We start from the raw sequence: 17,380 nt of genomic DNA on the forward strand, positions 1-17,380 counted from the left end.
CAGGCCTTCCCTTTTTCCTCTAACATCCCACTGAGAAAGTGCTAAGCTGGAGGATTGGCGGTCTTAGCAGGAACGTAAACAACTCTGTGGCCTCCCATTATTTTCTGCTGATGTGGTTTTGAGGTTGAGGGAGACAAAGTGAGAGTAACCACTGTCATGCTGCCAAATCTCTCTTCTTTGTATATATAATTTTCACTTAACTCAGGGAGCCATTGTCTTCACTGTTTACAGTTCAAGGCCATATGTTTTTATTTTTGATTGCTTGTCTACTTAGGGTTTTGGAAATAAGTGTGCTGATGTTTACATAGTATTGGTAATTGTTCTGTAATGCTTTGGTTATTTACTTCGTTTTGTTTGTACAAATTAGTATGGGAACCACTTAAGACTAAGACCTAACGCAAATTATAGACAGGCTGGTAGGTGTGTTCTAAAGATGGGCTTAAATCTTTGGCTAAGACTAAGAAATAAATTTGGAAGACTAATAATGAGAATTATATAATAATAAACAACTAATGATAATCTGAGTGCTTTCTGTGGGCTGAACACTCTTACAACTTATTTGGATTGTTTGATGTGATCCTTACCAAAACCCATGAAGATAGATGCTGTTATCATGTCATTTTGTGGTAAGTCCCCTGATACTCAGCTTAATTAGCTTGCCTAAGGGAACACAGCTAGTCGAGTCCTAGCTTGGAGACCATTTTGTCCAACTCTAAAGTTGGCGCACATTATTCCACTGTGTGCCACTGCTGCTTTGTATCTTAACAGTCCCAAGCGCAGTTCCTTAGGGCGTTTTCCATCCAGTGGTATATAAAGGCCTGAGTTAATGGTCGTAGGTTTATAGGTGGCTCTCTCAGCTCTCAGTGATGTTCCTCCTTTCTGTTTTGCATACCTTGCCCAGGTAGTTGCTTTCCTGTTAGTTGTCTTCAGACTCCATTGTTCCCTTTTTAAATCTTTGGCTGTTGTCACCAGCAACTAAGTTTTTGGATTTAAGTTTCATACTAAATTCTCTGCCTGCAGCTTAGTTAAAATGGCTCTCTCAACACTCAACACATAAACCAGAGTAGCAGACTCCTTTAGAGCAACTTACACCATTCTTCTTTGTAGGGGCAGTAGTTTTTAAAGGAAAAATGTAGCTTCAGGGGCCAGTCCAGTCTGCTCTGATCATAACATTTAATAATAGAATTAGCATATGTCTCAGCCATCTGCCAAGTCTCTTTTCCACCTGCCTACTTACCACTTACCACTTTCTCTCTTCCCTCTTACCCTCTTTTTCTCTTTCCCTTTACCCTCTTATTTCCCAGGATAGCAGCCTGCTCTTATAGAAGAACATATATTACTTTAAAGTAAAGCTCATATTGCACTTCTGGTGCCATGTTTCTTTGTTATTTTAGCTTTGTGATCTTGGTCAGTTTATTTCATCATCTATAAAATAGAGTTAGCGATATATGCCTTGCAGGACCGTTGTAAGGATTAGAGATTATGTTTTTTAAGTCCCTGGCACGGAGAAGGTTCTCATAAAACAAGAGCCCCTTTTTCCTGTGAATCCATTGCTATGATTTAAATTGACAAGTATTTATTAGCATCTAATCTATGCTAGACTCTGCTGGGGATGGTGAAGAGATCAAGACAAAACCCAGAATCTCTGAATTCAAAAGGTTGTGTGATGTAGAAAGGAGACTGAGATATAAACAAATAACAGAAATGTGCTAGGTGCAGAGGTATATATAAAGTGCTATAAGCAATTAATTCCTTTTCCAGCCCTGTCTGTGGAGTGGTTTCCAAGTATTTCTTTTGGGAAAAATACTTGATAGTCAAGATGGGTAATAAATAGAAAGAGAGAGAGAGGGAAAAAAAAAACAACTCCTGGAGGTTTCTGTAATCAGAGATGCAAACATTTTAAGAATTGATTTCAGCAAGGCACTTGATAAAATCTCTCATAAAGTCCTTGTACATAAGATGGAGAAATGTGGGCTGGCTGATAGAATAGGAGGTGGATTTTGAAGGTGGTTATACAACTGTGTCCAGGATGTTTTTCTCCTGCAGTACTTTATTTTTATTTATAAAATCTCTGGGTTGGAGGGAACCTTAGAAATAGATCATCTACTCTAACTTGTGCCTAAGACCTTGCTGTATCCTGATCTCTTTTTCTCCCTTTGAATTATTTTTTTTCATACCCGTGATTCATTTATTTTTTAACTGGAAGTTTGTGCTTCTTAATCTCCCTCACCTATCTCTCTCCTCCCCCCACAGCTGCCACCCCCCACCTCCCTGGCAACTACCTGTTTGTTCTCCGTATTTACAACTCTGTTTCTGTTTTGTTATGTTTGTTCATTTGTTTCGCTTTTTATATTCCACATATAAGTGAAACCATATAGTATTTGTCTTTGTCTGACTTATTTCACTTTGTATAATACCCTCTAGGTCCATCTGTGTTGTTGCAAATGGCAAGATTTCTTTTTTTCATGCCTGAGTAATATTCCATTGTGTGTGTGTGTGTGTGTGTGTGTGTGTGTGTGTGTGTGTGTGTATCACCTCTTCTTTATCCATTCATCTGTTGATGGATACTTAGGTTGCTTCCATGTCTTGGCTGTTGTAAATAATGCTGCAATGAACTTGTGGTGCATATATCTTTTTGAATTAGCATTTTTATTTTCTTCAGGTAAATACTAGCCCTTTTAATTTTTTTTTTCCTTTTTTTTTTTGTGATACGCGGGCCTCTCACTGTTGTGGCCTCTCCCATTGCGGAGCACAGGCTGCAGCCGCGCAGGCTCAGCAGCCATGGCTCATGGTCCCAGCCGCTCCACGGCATGTGAGATCTTCCTGGACCGGGGCACGAACCCGTGTCCCCTGCATCGGCAGGCGGACTCTCAACCACTGCGCCACCAGGGAAGCCCGCCCTTTTAATTTTTAATTCAATAGTACAGAAAACTATATAGTGAAAAATATGCCTGCCTCCTCTTCCAGTCCCCAGGTGTCCCTGTCATCCTCCCTAGAGATAAGACATTATTAATAGTTGCTTCTGTGTATGATCATGTTTTATTATATGTATCTCTTTACACCTTGTATTATAGTTATTTGAATGTATGTGCTGTCTCCCTTAGTAAATTGTAAGCTCCTTAAGAGCAAGAACCATGCCTCATAATTTCCTATATCTCCCCAAACTCACACATTGAAGATTATCAATAAATATTTGCTTGATTAAGTATTTAAAGGAAGTTTGGACTAGGGGAAGACAGGCTTCTCTGGTAACATGCCACAGTTTTCTGTGTCCTTGGCCGTACCATTAACAGTCATTTTTCCCCAGTGACTTGGATGAACATGTAGAAAGCATGCTTGTCATATATGCAGATGACACAAAGCTGGAAGAGAGAGCTAATAACATCAGATGACAGAATCAAGACTTCAGATGATCTCAACTGACTGGAATGTTCAACTGAAAAGAATAGGGATAAATATAAAGTCCTGTTAAAAGGGAAACATACCCAACAACTTAGTTACCCAAGTAAAGAATTAGGAGACCTGTCTTGATGACATTTTTGAAGATGGTTTGGGAGGATAGGGGATAGATCTTAATTGCCTTTACGCTCAATTTAAGCCTGTAGAATACCAGGGTTGTCAATAAAGTAAACACAGCCTTGGCTGAATTAGTAGAATATGAGTCCAGCAAAGCAGCTTGTGGTTCTTGTGTTCTCTTTACTGGTCAGACGGCTTGTTGGAATATTGGGTCCATTTTGGGGTGCCACACTTATATAAAAGACTGGCAAATTAGGGTGTATGTAGAGGAGGTTAACTAGGAAGGTAAAACATGGATATAGGAATCAGACAGATCTAGACTCTGTCCTGGGTTCTTCTTACTAGTTGTGATAGCTTGGCAAAGTCAATTCCTTTGAGTTTGTTTTCATACGTTTAAAATAGGGCAGAATAATAATACCAGTCTCCAGAGGATCATTGAAAGGATTAGAGCTACCTTAGGCCCTCAAAGATTCTGCAGTCCAAGTCTTATTAGTGATTGGCTTAATGACTAGATATAGTACGTGTTTTGAAGGTGGTTACATTTTAGTGGGTCAGACAACTGAGCAAAACCAAGACTGTAATGCAGCTTGTTAAGTGTTCAAAGAGCTGACTTGTGGAAAAGGGGGTAAACTTATTCATACAGCCCCCAGTAAATGCAGATTAAGCCAGAATTGTTGTGTAGCAGTAGAATGGGTTTCCCTAGGAGGAAGTGAATTCTCCTCAGTGAATGGATATAGTTGAGACTGTATAATCACTTGTCGGGGATGCTTATAGAGGCATTTATATGAGTGGGAGGTTGGACTAGAAGGATAGGTAAACTATGGCCAGCCAGGAGTCAAATGTAGTCAGACATCTGATTTTATAAAGTTTTATTGGAACATACCACACCCGGTTATTTATAATTTTGTCTATGGCTGCCTTCCTGCTATAATGCAGAGTTGAGTAGTTATGACAGTTAAGGTGATATGACATATCGCCTTCCAAGCCTAAAATATTTACTGCCTGGTCCTGTACAGAAAAATTTTGCTAACCCCTGGTCTAGGTAAATGCTTCACAACCTAAATTATTTTGTGAACTGATAAGCTTTCTAAATTATCTGTCATGGGGATGTCAAGTGTCAGGAGGGAAAAAGGCAATATTTGAAGTGAGATGGTCACAGTTCTTCTTGTTAACTCCAAGGAATGAAGACTGGAAAACAGTTGGTTAATTAACTTCCAAGACCCTTTAATAGAGTATGATTTTATAAACAGACACCTTTTGCTACGAGAAAAGTATTTGTATGCCACTTGGACTAAAGTTGTATATACCCACTAGAATTAGGAGGTGGTCCTAGTGTAGTGGAAAAGAGTGGTTGTGTTAACTGTTCTGAGCTCTCATTTTCTCACTTGTAAATGGAACACTTTTCAGAGTTTTGTAAAGATTGGAGCTAATGTGGGCACTCAGATGTAGCTGTCATTGCTATATATCATAAAGCATCTTATTGGAGTATATGTGTCACAAAGACAGAGTTTTCAATGGGAAAGTATAAATCCTTCCCCCTAGTGCTGCAAGTTAGGATAGTACACAAAAACCTTTCTTGGTGTGGACTAGATCTTTAGATCTAATGGCAAGTAGAGGAAAAATAGATCTCATTAGCAAATATGGGAATATCTTGCTGCTGGCAGTTTCAGTCCATGTTATGCAAGTAATATTCTCTGTACTAGAAACGCAGAGGTTTCCCAGACAGTCACCTCTCCCAGTGGAATAAGATTTTAAACTTTTCTTCTTCAAGTACATTTTATCTTTTATATTTAGAGTCTACTGCCAACTAACAGTTTTTCTTTTTTTGTTTTGTTTCTTCTTTTTTTTATTGAAAGTGTTGACTCGGAGACAAAAAGAGGCTAAGAGAAAGAGCAAGAGTGACAGTGGAACAGCTGTTCAGATTTCCCTAGACATTGACAAGTAAGTAGGTATACTGTGTTTACAGAGCTCTTGCTTATTAACACATACCATCACTTAGACCGAATAAGAGACCAATTTCTTTCTTACCCTGGGTTTCTTTGGCCTGGCAATCACTTTGTTGCTTTAATGCCTGTATTTCTTTTTCGTATTCCCAGTTTATGTCAGCATAGGTGGGTGGCCTCTGTATCCCTTTTGGTTACTCTGAAAAGACCCTGCCACCCAGTCCACTTCCACATTGCTCTTAGCTTTCTGTTTTCTTTGAATTTGCATATTGGTGTTTGGTGCTTTGGGGAAACAGTGAGCTATTTTGCAATGTAATGGTACAGAAGTTGAGTTGCAAGAAGTTGGGCAATATTGGAGACTTCCTTGGGTTGTGGGTTGCAGCTTGACTAAGGAAGCACATTCATTGCAAAGGGAGGCAGGGGCAAGGGGTGGGTCAGGTATAAGTGCTGCCTGCTGAAAGTAAAGACATCACCAACAATACATTAGAGCAGTTAGTCATTAGAAACATTTATCTTTGAAACACAGATCTTATCTTAGACCCTAAATTTCATGGCTGCCTTCCCTAATCCAGTGAGCAGAGCTCCACTTGCTCCTTTTCGAATCCTGCTGTCATGCAGTCATTTTTCTAGGACTGTATTCATCACACTATTGCAGTAATTTTTTTCCTTTCGTTTTTGACATTTCTGTCTCCGTGGCTAGTCTGTGAGTTACTTGAAGGCAGATACTTGCCTTCATTCATGTTTATATCCCCGGCATCTAATAAAATGTGTGTGAGACAGCAATAACGATACTACCTGTTTGTTGAGCTCTTAATATTGTGTGCCAGCCACTGTGCTGGGTGGTTTATTTACTTTGTAACTATCACAATAGCTGATACGGTAGTATTCTTTCTTTTTTAGAAACAGATATAGAAACTGAAGAGAAATTATACGTAACTGGTTAAGATCATGTGGCCAGAACTGGCAAAGTCTACCTGACTCAAAAACTTCTGCTGCTTTTACAGTGCTGCTGTCCCTCATGTAGTAGGGGGTTAATAAATGCTTTTTACATTAATTAATAAACCTTGAAAGGTACACTAGTCTAGCTTTTCTCATAAGTCAGAGTTTTACTTGTATTCTCTCTAATGATTAATTACTTGAGGGACTTATTTCTCCTATTTTAAAGACCCCCCCCAGAGAAATTTTTCCTTAAAGGCAATCTAAATCTTTCTGTAGTAACCGAATAGCAATGGCCAGAAGGAGGAGCTTTGGAAAGTTTTCTTTAGCTTCTTAAAACTAAGATGATTTTATGAGTCAGGCAGACCTGGCTTCTGACAGTTATTAGCTATAGGACTTTGAGGAGAATAGTACCTTCCTAATAGGGCCCACCAATTAATTGAGAAATTGTGTTTAAAGGGCCTTGTACCAGTTCTCACCACAGAGAAAATACTTTATAAATGTTCATTTTTTTCCTTTGTCTCCAGTGATTCCATTTTTACTGATGCCTAATAAACCTTACCTCAGGGACACAATTTCCTCTTTCCACAAACTTTACGATTATAAAAAGATAAAAATAACTGTATATATGAAGTTATGCAAAAGCCTCTGGCAGAACCACATGGTTTTAGTAACTTCCTAGTGGATGTTGCAGGTTGTAGAATTAAGGAAGTCAGCATATTAGACAGACTTGATATACTAATCAGACAAGTTCATCTACCGTGGTAAAAATGTCATTTTGACTTAATGCTCTTGGTGTTCCCTTTTCTGTCTAAATTTTAACTTCGCTTTGAAGAAAACGATTACACTTAATTTGAGAAGAGTTTGACTGAAGTCTGGAGAGCAATTAGCATTGTTTGAGATAGTTAGAAGAGCTGATTTCATTATCATCCCACTGCCACAACAGCAGGATAAGAGAAACAGCCAGGGAAAACCACTAATCACTCAGTTCTTTTGATTGGCATTGGGTTCGTTTTATTGGCGATCCTGCTGAGTGAATATGCTTTGGTTGACATGTCTTCTTCACGGAATAACTTTGACATAAAAACACAATTTGAGACGTATCTAGGAGCACAGAGGCAAAAGCAAATCTTAAAACTGCCTTTTCTCTCTTTCTTCTGATTGGCTAGGAATGAGAAGTGTTATCTCTGTAAATCCCTGGTCCCATTCAGAGAGTATCAGTGTCATGTAGAGTCCTGTCTCCAGCTTGCAAGAGGTGACCAAGGAGATGGGCCTGAAGAGAGTGATAGAGTATGCTCAGCTGTGGAGGGGAAGCGTCCACAACGGCTGAGGAACCCAAAGGTACGTGTGGAGTGTTTTAGGAAAGGTTACCTAACCCTCCACAGTTTTGTTCTGGGCTTTTTTCCTCCCTCCTTCCTTCTTCTTCTGTTTATCTTGAAACAGGATTTGTGCTTTTTTAAATTATTTTTTCTTTTAATTAAAAAGTAATACATACTCATTGTAGAAAATATGGGCAGTTCAAAAAAAAGTATGAAGAATAGGGAAATTATCATCCATAAGTTAGTTACTCAAAGATGACATCTTCTAGTATTTTGGCCTATTTTTTTCTAGTCTTTTTTTAATGCATTTTAACATAATTGACACCATATTATATATGTTACATATACACATATGTGTACATACGTATACTTGTATGTGCATATGTATATATACACTTACAATTGTAACATAAACACCTTCCTGGGTTTATTTTATTTATTTATTTATTTATTTTTGCGGTACACGGGCCTCCCACTGTCGTGGCCTCCCCCGTCACAGAGCACAGGTTCCGGACACGCAGGCCCAGCGGCCATGGCTCACGGGTCCAGCCGCTCCGCGGCATGCGGGATCTTCCCGGACCAGGGCACGAACCCGCGTCCCCTGCATCGGCAGGTGGACTCCCAACCACTGCGCCACCAGGGAAGCCCCCCTGGGTTTATTTTTAAACTGTTTTTTAAATTACTCTTAATGTTTGTATCACACAGTCAATTAACCATTCTCATATTATTGGACATTCAGATTGTTTTCCAGTTCTTCTGTATTATAACGCTGTGTTTAAAACATTAATCAGTCTTTGTACCGCTGATTATTTCCTTAGAATAGATTTTCTGAAGTGGAGCTTTTAGGGCAATGGGTATAAACATTTTAAAATCTCTTGAAACATACTGCCAGATTACTTTCCAGAAAGTATATCCAGTTGTATACCCATTGCCAGGAACATGCAGTCAACTCTGTTGAACACCTCATGTGCCTAGCCTTATTAGGAAACTGTAGGATCTGGTCCTGGTCACTGGGAAGATGTGCTTTCTGGGCTTTGTGATTAGAGATCAGGAAGAGCAAGTCTTGGCTTAGAGATCAAAGATAAAGCAGCAGCTCCATATCCTAGGCTTACTGACATAGCAGTCACTGAACACTAAGATGGAGAAGCCATTATCCGTCATGATGAAAAAAAAATGAAGAAAAGTATGAAGGATCAGGGGAAATTATCTTTTCCTTATATGAATGGGGTGATGTTGCGGTGGTAATTTGGAGTTAGGGCTTACGGGTATGTGCTTATACCATAGAGCTAGTTTTTTCTCTGTCATCGCTGCCTCTAGAAGCTAACTTGAAACTGTTATTTTCTATTTTAAATCTCTCCAAATCTATCATAGGTCAAAGGTTACTGTTCTCTAATATTATCTTGGTGGAATAATTTGCCTTGACTCTGTTATCCATTCTTAGATATATTCTTGGCATAAAGACGTATTCTTTTAATCATATTTGCTTTTTTTACTGTGTACCCTCGTTTATTAGAAAGCAAAAGATTTTCCTACAGCTGTGCCCCTACACCTCTTCTCTCCTGGAGATAGGTGTGATCTGGGCTAAGGAAGTTGTATTTTAGACTCTCTGTGTAACCCTTTCATCTATTTTTCTCTGTCACAGGAAAAAGGCTTCAATGAAGGCCGACTCCTCAGTCTCTTGGAACAGTCTGAGTACAAGACCACAGGTGAGGATACCAGGACCAGTTTTCTGAGCTTCTGTCTGAGGCCTTCTAGTAAAAATAGCCACTATCAACTCCCCTGACTTTTTGCTAGAGTTCTGTGGGTGCACATTTGACCCAGTCAGCCAGCCTTTGAGACTTGGTCTAGGTCATCTCTCCCTAAGGAAGATGAAATACTCTGTCTTATTTATCATGTGTTTTGTTTCAGCCTCTAAAAAGCTTGAACTTTCTACTTGCCTTTTGAACTGGGGAAAAAACATTTCCAAATCAGAGGGGAATGTGGTACAAGCCCTAAGTACCTCCTAAAGGAATAGGCATTGAAAACTAGTCATTACTGTCCTCTCCTAATGTTTTGTGCATCATTCACGTTACCTTTAGCATAGTGTCTCAGCCTGTCTTTGTGCCTAATATTTAAGGAGGAGTAGAGTGGATTGTTTAAGAGCATTGCACAGAGTTAGTAATACCAGCTTCACAGATTGCAAGGATTATATCTAGTAAAGCTCCACACATATTCCCTGACGTAAGTAGGCGGTTGATAACTGTTAGCTGCTGTTATTCCTGTTGTCGTTAGTAGTTGCTATTGTTACAATATACTAAGTGTAGGTGGAAGAGGAACTTTTGCTTAGGTCTGGTGAGATTTGCTTCCCATCTAGGTCTAATAGTTCATTCCCAACAAGCAAATCTGTTGTGCCTTCTGATGACTATAAAAAGGCAGCCTCAGGCTTCCCTGGTGGCGCAGTGGTTGAGAGTCTGCCTGCCGATGCAGGGGACACGGGTTCGTGCCCCAGTCCGGGAAGATCCCACGTGCCGCGAAGCGGCTGGGCCCGTGAGCCATGGCCGCTGAGTCTCTGCGTCTGGAGCCTGTGCTCCGCAGCGGGAGAGGCCACAACAGTGAGAGGCCCGCGTACTGCAGAAAAAAAAAAAAAAAAAAGGCAGCCTCTCTGAGCCCCATAGCCTGCTGCCTTTAGGTCAGCAGGTTGTGAATCTCTTCAGGTAGCAGATTTCCCTTGGCAACTCCTTGTTCCTCAAGTCCAGATTTGAAGTAGATTTATTCAGTGGCTATTCATTCAAAAGTGTTCACCTCTGTACTTTTGCAGGTAAGCCGGTTGGATGCTAATGCTCATATTCCATTGGTCTGGGGATTGGGGATCTGAGCTACCTGGATAAGCCTGATGAAGAGCAGTGCCCAGGACATAGGAAGCACACGATCAGTGAAAAGTGTTACGGTTACAACACCACCACCAACATGATTACTTTTTCTGTCCTGTCACAGATGCAGAGATAAAGACCAAGTTTTCAGCAACAGGAGCCTTCAGGTGAATTGGGGTGTGCATTGAAGTGTGGCTGTCAGCAGTTCTAGGAAAGTACAGCCCTGGTCCTATGTTCTGTGCATAGTGTGATATTCAAACTGTTGAAGTAGAAAACTGTGGAACTGTGTGACTGCTCTCTCTATAACTCTGTGCCTGCCATATATCTGGGCTGAGAATTAGATAACTACCTCAGTTCATTCATGGTGTCAAAACAAGCAGAGGAAAAGCTGTCTTACTCCTCTTTGCCTCTCTATCCCCACCCAACCCTCGTCTTCTGACTTAAAATTCAAGCAGCTTGGGAATTTGGGTCTGAATCCTCATTTCCTTACTGCCCAACTGTGTGGCTTTGGGTATATGATTTACCCAGTGTCCTCATCTGTGAAAGGGAAATGATAGTACTTATCTGATTGGATTATTCCAAAGATTACATGAACTGATAGTATATATAAATACCCCTGGTACACATACTTAGTGCTTATTAGTAGGTGTATATTGAATTCTGATTTTTTTCTCCTTCTCTCTAGGGTGCCTTCACCAGGGGTAGAAGAGGCAGGTTGCAGCAGAGAGATGCAGAGTTCCCCTGCACGTCTTGACTTAAATGAGTCTCCCATCAAGTCTTTTGTTTCTATTTCAGAAGCCACAGATTGCTTAGTGGACTTTAAAAAGCAGCTTACTCTCCGGTCTAGTAGCCGGACACGGACCAAAGCAGGCAGAGGAAGAAGGAGGAAATCCTGAATTTCTAGGGTCCAAAGGTTGACAAAACCATTAGCAATAGGGGTGGGCCATGTTCATTAAGCCTTAGTGGTCTCCAGTTCATTGTTATGCAAGTTTTGGCCCTGCAGTTTCTACCACCAGCACCCATTCAGTGTTCTGGTTTTTGTGCTTTCTATGTGCTATACAGACAGTTGTGTGTAGTATTCTGTTTTATAACAGTCTGTATGAATTCACTTACGGTTAAAAAGAAAATTTAAATATATTTATGTTTGTATGAAATCTTATTTCAATAAGGTGGAGATTTTCCTTTTTTTCTCTGAGCTTAGGGGAGGGATATTTTAATTATGGAGCTAGTTCTCAGCCTCATAAATTACATGTTTTGGAATGAATTCCATTACTGGTCTCTAGGACGTATTGCCTATATTCACAGAATGTGTAGTGCACAATTCTGAACACTGTGTGGTTACTCTTTTGACAATTTCTCTGACATCGTTCTGGAAGATGCCAGGACATTGAATTCTACTTCTATTCTGCTGTGCTTGACATTCAGTGACTTGTCATTTCATCTTGCTGCCTCACCCAGTTAAGAATTCTCAGCCAGAGCATAGGACCTTTGAGGGATATGTCTGACAACTCTTGCCAGGAGTTTGTAAGTGAACTCTCAGTTATTAGTTCCTATAGAATTACTTTTTCTTCCTAGATTAACCAGTGGGGATGCCTTGCATATTCATCTGCTAAAACTGAGATTGGTTCTCTTGCCATCAGAGGTCATAGCAGCAACAGGAAATAACTTCTATTTCAGTTCATTAGTAGAGGAGTGCACATTCTCGACCACATTACCCAGGAGCTTCCAGTGAAGAGCAGAGATGTGGTCTATCCTCAGTGCACAGGCAGACTCCAAAGATGAGAGGATGTTGAATGGCAGAAGCAACTGCCTGAGGGAGATGACCAAACAAGGATGTTGAGAAAGCTAGCTTTGGCCCAAGTTGATTTGAAGGTGTAGTAGGAGATGGTATGAGGTGGCTGCTGACCAGGAAAGGATCCTGGGACAAGATAAACAGGGCACCACTCACACTCTCCTAACTTCTGACTTACCAAGTCCAAAATTTTCTTTTCCTTTATTTTAAAACAAACATGAAGTGTGTGTTAGACTGAGGAGTTCAGAGATAGCTAGATGTAAGGCACAGCACAGGCCTTTAATGCATTGTTTCCTGCCTAGTTGCCTTTGCACACAAGCTCTTTGAGTTAGAAAAAGGCAGGATGGCAGGCTCACTCTCTATTCTTTCCACGTCTTGGTGTTGGATGGCACTGACATTGTGGCCAGCATCACATTAATATTGCTGTTATTTTTTGAGCAATTGCTATGGTTCAGGCAATGTGTGTAGCTTCATTTAATCCTCACAGCAACCTTATGAGGTAGGTATTATCCTCCCCAATTTTCAGATGAGGAAAGAAAGGTTCAGAGTAACAAATAAAACCACTTTTTGTCCATGGAAGTGAGACCACAGTGCCCTGCCTCATCAGTCCTAATGAAAATGCTGTATTTTGACTCTAGTATTGATTATTTTCCTGTTTTCCTTCTGAGAAATAAATTGTCCCATCAGCTTAACTCTCACTAGTTTTCTCTCAGTAAATGACAATTTATTGGAGGTAAAGTTCCATAAACAGGGAATAGTATGTTTATCTCTCTGCCTGAAAATAAGAAAAGATAAAGGGCTGATTCTAGAAAGTGAATTATTTAACTTAAAATTGAGCAGTCTCCCTAGAAGATGGATCAGTGGCAAATTGTTGGAGGAGGGTGTGGATCAGCAGGACTAGTACTGGTCAGCTTATTTATTAACTAGTGTGGAGTCAGGGGGAAACAGCCATCTCCCCAGGCCCTCCCACGTCTATCTTTGGTAAAAGCTGCTCATTTGTCTTATTCTCCCAATACCAATGGTTTTGTGGGAGGGGCCTTAGTAAGACAGTGAAAAGACAAAGTCAGTGGAAAGAGTATGACATCAACCTGAGTCTGAACCCCTGCTTCTGATACAAGTTAACCTCTGTGAGACCTAGTTTCCTCTTCTAGAAAATGGGAAAAATCTTACAGGGTTCTAAGGAGTAAGATAATGTGGGTAAAAGCACAGCATCTCATAGAAGGTGAGTGAATGGCAGCAGTCGTTACTCAGTGTGACGCTAGTTTTGTATGTCATAAGTAGTGTTGCAGTGAGAGGAGGAAAAGCCAGAGAGAGGTGAAGAGCAGATGTGAGAGGATACAGTTCGACTACCTTAGTTCCATCAAGCACCAGCCTTCCACAGCAAGCTCGGGTGTTGAGAGCTTGCCTAGGACCCCTGGGTTTTTGGGTTTTGTTTCTTGTTTTTGTTTTGCTTCTTCCGAAAGATGGGAAGCAGCTGTTCTGATGGTGTTGTCAACTCATGAATAGCTGGGAAGCTCCAAGAACTTCACAAGCTATTGTGATAAATTGGGAAAGAGAAGGTAACTTCTGTGTTAGGCACTGTGGTTGTGTTATTTCATTTCATCCTTATAACAGCCCTCTAGCAGAGGCTGTGCCTTGCCCATTTCCCCTGGGCACTCACTGTTCTATTACATACCCGCAGGGTCCTACTGCAAGAACCTGTAACTCTCTGCCTTAGCACTTCTCTAGGCTAGTGTGTGGCACAGGCTGGGAGTGCCAGGGAGTGAGGGCCCCTGAGGCAGCCATCAGCCAGTAAAAGATGGAAGTTGGAGGATAAATTCTCCAGCTTCCTCACCTCAGGTGGATGCATTCTACCTGTCTCCCAGAGTTCCCCTGTGGGATTGAGCCTCAGTGGCTCCCAGCAGCAACTTAATTATGTATGCTCTATTGGCTTCCTTCCCTTCCTATCTTACTTACAACTCCCCTGTCAGTGCTTCCTGGATCAGGGCTGGGACTAGGGTGAGGGGCCCTCACTCTTGGGCTCATGTAAAGGCAGCGTTGACACTTATGTGAACCTAAGAGGGATTCTCTACATTTTATAGCTAGGCACTTCACATGCATTGCCCTAATCCTAATCCTGGCCTGATTGCTTCCCAGTTAAACCTTTTGCACTCAAATTAGGTCTGCTTCTGGAGGAGCCCAACCTAAGGCATTAGTCTCTATGTTTTATACATGGAAAACTGAGGCTCAGAGAAGTGAAGGAATTCTCCTAGGTCATACAACTGGTAACTGAGATGGGATTCAAACCCAGGTCTGTCTGACACCAGTGCTGATTCTCTCTACTATACCACACTACCTCCTACTTCCCACTTGAGTCACAAAACTCAATGGAAATTTTAAGTTTGGGTGGGCTCATTCTCACCTGTGAGGCAGAGAAGCTTTGGCCCTAAGTTGATTTAGAAGATGGGAATTGGGGTGAGGGGAAGGCAGGTAAGTAAGTAGATGGTAGTACCAAGTGGGAAGATGGAAGAATGTACAAACCCAGAGTGGAAAGGCTGCTGAAGCCATATGTACCAGGAAGGCAGGAAGAGGTTACTTATTTCCTCTCAATTTCAAAAGCCCTGGACTACTGAGGTTGTGGGAAGGCTCTTCAATTTAACAAAAATTAACTGATATCTATCCCACGTTAGATACAGAACTGGGCCCCGGGGCTCCAAAGATAAATAAGAATCATTCTTTGGGAGCCCATAGTACAGTGGGGGGAGACAGACAGATTCTTTTAATAGACTGTAGTCTATGCAATGATACAAGGAGATCAAGACACTGTGGGATCAATAGGCTGCTACTCGGCTGGGATCAGGGCCAGGAGGAGCTTGTCTAGAAAGGCTCCCAGCACTGGCGATGTCTGAGGTGTAATTTAAAGGATGAGGAAAAGTTAGGTGAAAAGGCTGGAGAGCGCAAAGGGAGAGTCATTCCAGACAGATCAGTGTAAACAAAAAACTAACAGTAACAAGCAGCTTGACGGGTATAGGAGAGCTGCAAGGCACATTGGAGTAAAAGGGCATGGAGGGAATAGCAAGAAGCTTATTGGGGCCTGTTTGCCTGGCCGTGGGGCACTGTCAGCTGTGAGAAGCAAGGCTGTGAGCAGATCGGAGCAGAGAGGGCCTGGCTCTCGTCCCAGCCGTGGTACCTGGGCTACAGCCCACCTTTCCCCCAGCTGACTGCCTCTCCCCATTCCTTAGTTCCTCCTGGACAGCTGGAGATTGGCACTAAGGGGCCATGAGGAGCCTTGTGAGGACTTGTCCTTCCCTTTTTTGGTCAGTGGCCATCTGGTTGGTGTCTGAAGAGAACGGCTGATCCTTGCTGTGCCTCTGCTACAGTTACGGCTGTCATAGTTGTTCACAGATCTCAAGCCCAGACTGCCTCCTCCCTCCATAGGCCCTGACAGACCTTCCCTGACACTCTGCCTAGGATGTTGGGACCCCTGCTGCTGGGGAAATAGACATAGGTTTCTAGAAACACAGACAAAGAGCCCTGGCATTGCTTGTCAGGGGTGTATCCTCACCCTGGATCAGGAGACTGCAAACTGACTGTCAGCATGAATCACATTCACATTCAGTTCCATATTCTCTCCCCACTAAGAAGTTGAGAGAGACTGGAGCCCCAGGCTAGGCAGGATGCTATGTTGTGAATGATGGCCAGTCTATCCTCCCCATCCCCATTCCCAATCTCAGAGCCTACATGCCTGATTGCTACACAGTGAACTGTGCAGAAGCGTTGATACGTGGCATGTTTCCAGGCCCAGTTATGCCAAAACTGATTCAACAGCCATCATCCCTGGTCTCTATCCTGGTGTCATGTGGAGGCAGAGTACTGTTTATGGTTAACGGTAGGGTTACTGTTGATGAGGTAGCCTGGAGTTTTAAAGAATCTGCTCACCAATTTCCCTGGAATGAAAATTGGTGCAGCGTGTCTAGTCTCCTACCATGGTGAGTATCTTAGTCCATTTGGGCTGCAATTAAAAAGTACCACAGACTGACTTATAAACAATAGAAATGTATTTCTCACAGTTATGGAGGATGGACGTCTGAGGTCAGGATGCCAGCCTGGCCAGATGGTCAGATGAAGGCCCTCGTCCATGTTGCAGACCGCCAACTCCTTGTATCCTCACATGGCAGAAGAGGCAAGGGAGCCATCTGGGGCCTCTGATGAGGGTACTAATCCCATTCATTAGGGCTCCACCCTTATGACCTAATCACCTCCCAAAGACCCCACTTCTTAATACTGTCATCTTGGGCATTAGGTTTTCAACATAAGAATTAGGTGGGAGGGGAGCAAAAGTATTTAGAGCACAGCAGTGGGCACAGTGTTACCCCAACTTTCTGTACATTCAAGAAGACTAGTTCAGGGAAACCAGCTTGGTGGCCAACAGCCCCACTGCAGCTGAGATTCCTCTTCCCCTTCTAGTAGAGAAGCCCCATGGTGTGAACCTACTCTTCCTCCTTGGCCTGTAGACTAAAGGCTGAACTCCACAGCCTGGCTGCCTCCTCTCCCACCATCTGTCCTCACCTTCATGTATCCTCTTGAGGTCCTTGGAGCTGCACCCCAATTCCATGAAGGTGCCTTGTGCTCCACGGTTTTGTACATGCAAGGACATACTGCCACTCTTCCTTCAGGGCTCAGCTTCCTCAACTTCTGCCCACTCTGGGGCAGAGTTAGCCTCTTCCTCTTGTGCTCCCACATCGCCTCTTGTTCATTTAGTAAGTCGTTACACATTTTGGAAAATTGTCCATTGGACTACATATTTCCCAGGCTATGCTCTTCTAGCTCCTTTCCAGGGGTGAACCACTGTGGACTCAGTGTTTGTAAAATGGATGGAGCTCCCAGCATTGCAGAGGGGATATCCCAGGCTCCTTGACCCACTTCAGGACTCCCAACTTCCTGTGGCGATGTTGCTTAAGTTTGCACCATGGCCCTGCCTAATCTGGCCTCCTCTTAGGGCAGACTCAGAGGGAAGTGCACCTCCCTGAGTTAGCTGGTGTCTAG

The 17,380-nt window shown here is 42.2% G+C and overlaps 1 protein-coding gene across 5 annotated transcripts in view; it reads left to right on the forward strand.

Moving 5' to 3' along the window:
- Positions 1 to 13,032, forward strand: part of UIMC1 (ubiquitin interaction motif containing 1) — a 191,757-nt gene extending 178,725 nt beyond the window's left edge. For all 5 annotated transcript variants that reach the window (XM_082622707.1, XM_082622706.1, XM_082622705.1 and 2 more), the window contains 5 exons: positions 5,373 to 5,457; positions 7,565 to 7,736; positions 9,357 to 9,420; positions 10,688 to 10,730; positions 11,249 to 13,032. In XM_082622707.1, the coding sequence (XP_082478833.1) occupies positions 5,373 to 5,457; positions 7,565 to 7,736; positions 9,357 to 9,420; positions 10,688 to 10,730; positions 11,249 to 11,459 (575 nt within the window). In that variant the 3' untranslated portion in view covers positions 11,460 to 13,032. The remainder of the gene's footprint in view (positions 1 to 5,372; positions 5,458 to 7,564; positions 7,737 to 9,356; positions 9,421 to 10,687; positions 10,731 to 11,248) is intronic.
- The last annotated feature ends 4,348 nt before the right edge of the window (positions 13,033 to 17,380 follow it).

This window comes from Mesoplodon mirus (assembly GCF_964341445.2).
Source record: "Mesoplodon mirus genome assembly, chromosome: 5".
Classification (NCBI taxonomy): Eukaryota; Metazoa; Chordata; class Mammalia; order Artiodactyla; family Ziphiidae; genus Mesoplodon; species Mesoplodon mirus.